At 43.2% G+C, this 2,850-nt stretch overlaps 1 protein-coding gene across 1 annotated transcript; it reads left to right on the plus strand.

Annotated features, from left to right (window-relative positions):
- Window positions 1-1,960, plus strand: hmx2 (H6 family homeobox 2). The gene is made up of 2 exons (XM_008429292.2): window positions 1-769; window positions 1,384-1,960. Exons 1-2 carry the CDS (start codon window positions 499-501, stop codon window positions 1,929-1,931), a joined length of 819 nt encoding a protein of 272 aa, XP_008427514.1. The 5' UTR covers window positions 1-498; the 3' UTR covers window positions 1,932-1,960.
- The last annotated feature ends 890 nt before the right edge of the window (window positions 1,961-2,850 follow it).

Below are 2,850 nucleotides of genomic sequence, written 5' to 3' on the forward strand. Positions count from 1 at the left end.
GCATGCAATAAATACATAGAAAATTGACCATATAAATACTGCATTTTACAGTTTCACGTAAGTTCTGAAATATGTAATTTTGGGCATATGGGCGATCTCTCCCTCTCCACTTCCCATCTCAAAACCCTGACAGGAGTTTGAAATTTCCGGGCTCATACTGGGTGCTGCGATTGGCCCAGTAGGAGCTTACCTACATGCAAATGAAGCAACGCAACTTTGTTGCCTCGGATCCAGAGCGTGAGGAGGAGGACCGGGAATACACTCATGTTCCCAGAGCTCTAGAAAAAACACCTCCACCTCCTTCAGTGTTAAAACGCTACAATTAAACCGGCTGGGGGGGTTTAAAGAAGAAGAAGAAGAAGAAGAAGAAGAAGAAAAAAAGAAAGCGGACAAAAGAAGCTTTGGTAATTTTTACGCACCAGTCGTGTAGAAAGCAATCACGGAATCCAACGGGACTAACCGATTCAGCCAATACTTCGCTACTGTTATGAAGCGAGAATGAGTAGCGCAGACGACAGCGGGAGCAAGTGCTCGTCGGGCCCCGTCTCCAGCTTCACCATCCAGTCCATTTTGGGCACGGCGTCCGATGAGCCGCGCTCCGGAGCCAAGGAGCTGTCCAAGGGGCCGTCGCCGCCGAGGAGGCGCTCGCTGTCGGTGTCCTCCGAGGAGGAGTGCAGCGGAGGGGAGGACTCAGCGGACTGCTTCTGCTCCGACACGGTTCAAAGCGAGCCATGCACGCAGCACCAAGCCCACAACTTCTCCTGCTTAGGTCAGAAATTTATTATTATTATTATTATTATTATTATTATTATTATTATTATTATTATTATTATTATTATTATTATTATTCCCTATTAAATTATTTGGTGTTGGTTGGCTTGATTCTAGCTGCTATGTTCAAACCATGCTCCATTAGTTTACATTCTGACACTGTAACACTCGCGTGCAGCCGCGTTCACTTCCACTCGTGTGTGTGTGCGCACGAGCTCAGAGGCAGCGGCGAGAGTGGAAGGTCGCACAAAACAGCCCCATGTCTAATCCTCTCATTTCAAATTTAATTGAGCCCCACTAATTGATGAAGCATGTTTCCAAAATGGCTGCACCAGGCCCTACACACACGCACACACACGCATACACACCGTCAATTGAGCGTTAAATATAGCGGAATTTAATTAATAGCTTACTGTAGCTGCACTAAGCACACTCGACATTGATGTGTTTATTCAGAAAAGTCACCATGTTTGCCACTCATTTGGTTTAAGTCAAACTCGCTCAGTCTGACTCTGTCTAAAAAAAAAAAAAAAAAAGGTAATTCGCATTCTCAGGGGCTGTTAAACCGGTTCAGGAACGGTTCTGATCATGCGCTTCTCTTGACGCGATCAGGTGCCGCTAAAGGTCTTCTCTCCGGGAGTGACGGACTCGCACGGCGGCCGCACCTGTCCCAGCCTCTGCTGCAGGATTACAAGAAGGAGCAGGACAGACCGTGCCATCAGATGTCTCCTCTGTCGGAAGAGAGACAGACGGACGGCGCGGACAAACACGGCAACTCGTCCAAGAAGAAGACGCGCACCGTTTTCTCCCGGAGCCAGGTGTACCAGCTAGAGTCTACCTTCGACATGAAGCGCTACCTGAGCAGCTCGGAGCGGGCCTGCTTGGCGTCCAGCCTGCAGCTGACGGAGACTCAGGTCAAGACGTGGTTTCAGAACAGGAGGAACAAGTGGAAACGGCAGCTCTCCGCCGAGCTGGAGGCGGCCAACATGGCCCACGCCTCCGCACAGACATTAGTGGGGATGCCGCTGGTTTTCAGAGATAACAACCTCCTGCGCGTCCCCGTCCCTCGGTCCATCGCCTTCCCGACGCCCCTGTATTACCCGGGGAGCAACCTGCCAGCGTTACCTTTATACAACCTGTATAACAAGATAGAGTACTGATAGACTGTGCTCTACGTTTACCACTGCAGTCCACGAGAAAAAAAAAAAAAACAAACAGAGACGCATTTCAAACAATACAAACTTTATATACTTGTCTCCATAACTCCATGTATATTAATTGTATCACTTTATTTGTTGGGAAAAAAAAAAAACTGTACTTTACAAGAGAAAGCAACCAAGCTTCCCCCATACATATAAAATACACCATGTGTATTGCTTATAACGATAGCAAGAAATTTGTACCGTTTTTATTTTTTATTATCTTTCACTGTTACAATATTGGATTTTGGGACTTAAAACAAAACCTGGATGAGTGGATTTGGAAGAAGCTGCTTTTACACTTTTATTTATAACTGATGATTTTATTCACCTAAGGACAAGAAAAGACATAATTCTTCCATATGAGGAAATATATCATTGTTTTTTTAATTGTAATTTAGACCTTCAGTTATAAACACATTCAATAAATTTTTCTATTTCAGTGACAAATGGGATTGCTTGGTTTTATTATACGGAATTTTAATTTGACTCCTTTTTGAGCTTTTTTAGATTTAGAAGGCAACAAAATCAACTTTTCTGGTGACCACAAAGTACATCATAAAAAACCCCAAACAAACAAACAAACAAACAAACAAACAAAAAAAAAAACAAGGGGAAGTTAATAATTTTATTTGGGGGAAGGGATTTCTAATTTAGTTCTTATTGCTATATTTAATGTGCTTTATTTTCTGTCTTCTTGGATCCAAAAATAGCAAATTATTAAGATTCTGTGTGAGAATCTCTGGCATGTATATAATTGTTAGTTTTAGAGCATCAGCAATCATTTGGTGAAATGTCATAAAAATAATTTTAAAATGAAAACATGAGGGCTGAAATCCACAGCATGTTAAGTAAATTAAGTAAAACAGCATTCAAAGAC

This window comes from Poecilia reticulata, linkage group LG15 (genome assembly GCF_000633615.1).
Source record: "Poecilia reticulata strain Guanapo linkage group LG15, Guppy_female_1.0+MT, whole genome shotgun sequence".
NCBI classification, from domain to species: Eukaryota; Metazoa; Chordata; class Actinopteri; order Cyprinodontiformes; family Poeciliidae; genus Poecilia; species Poecilia reticulata.

Coding starts and splice junctions, on each gene's coding strand:
- hmx2 (XM_008429292.2), top strand. CDS start 499: ATGAGTAGCGCAGACGACAGCGGGAGCAAGTGCTCGTCGGGCCCCGTC. Junction 770..1,383: donor CCACAACTTCTCCTGCTTAG/GTCAGAAATTTA, acceptor TGACGCGATCAG/GTGCCGCTAAAGGTCTTCTC.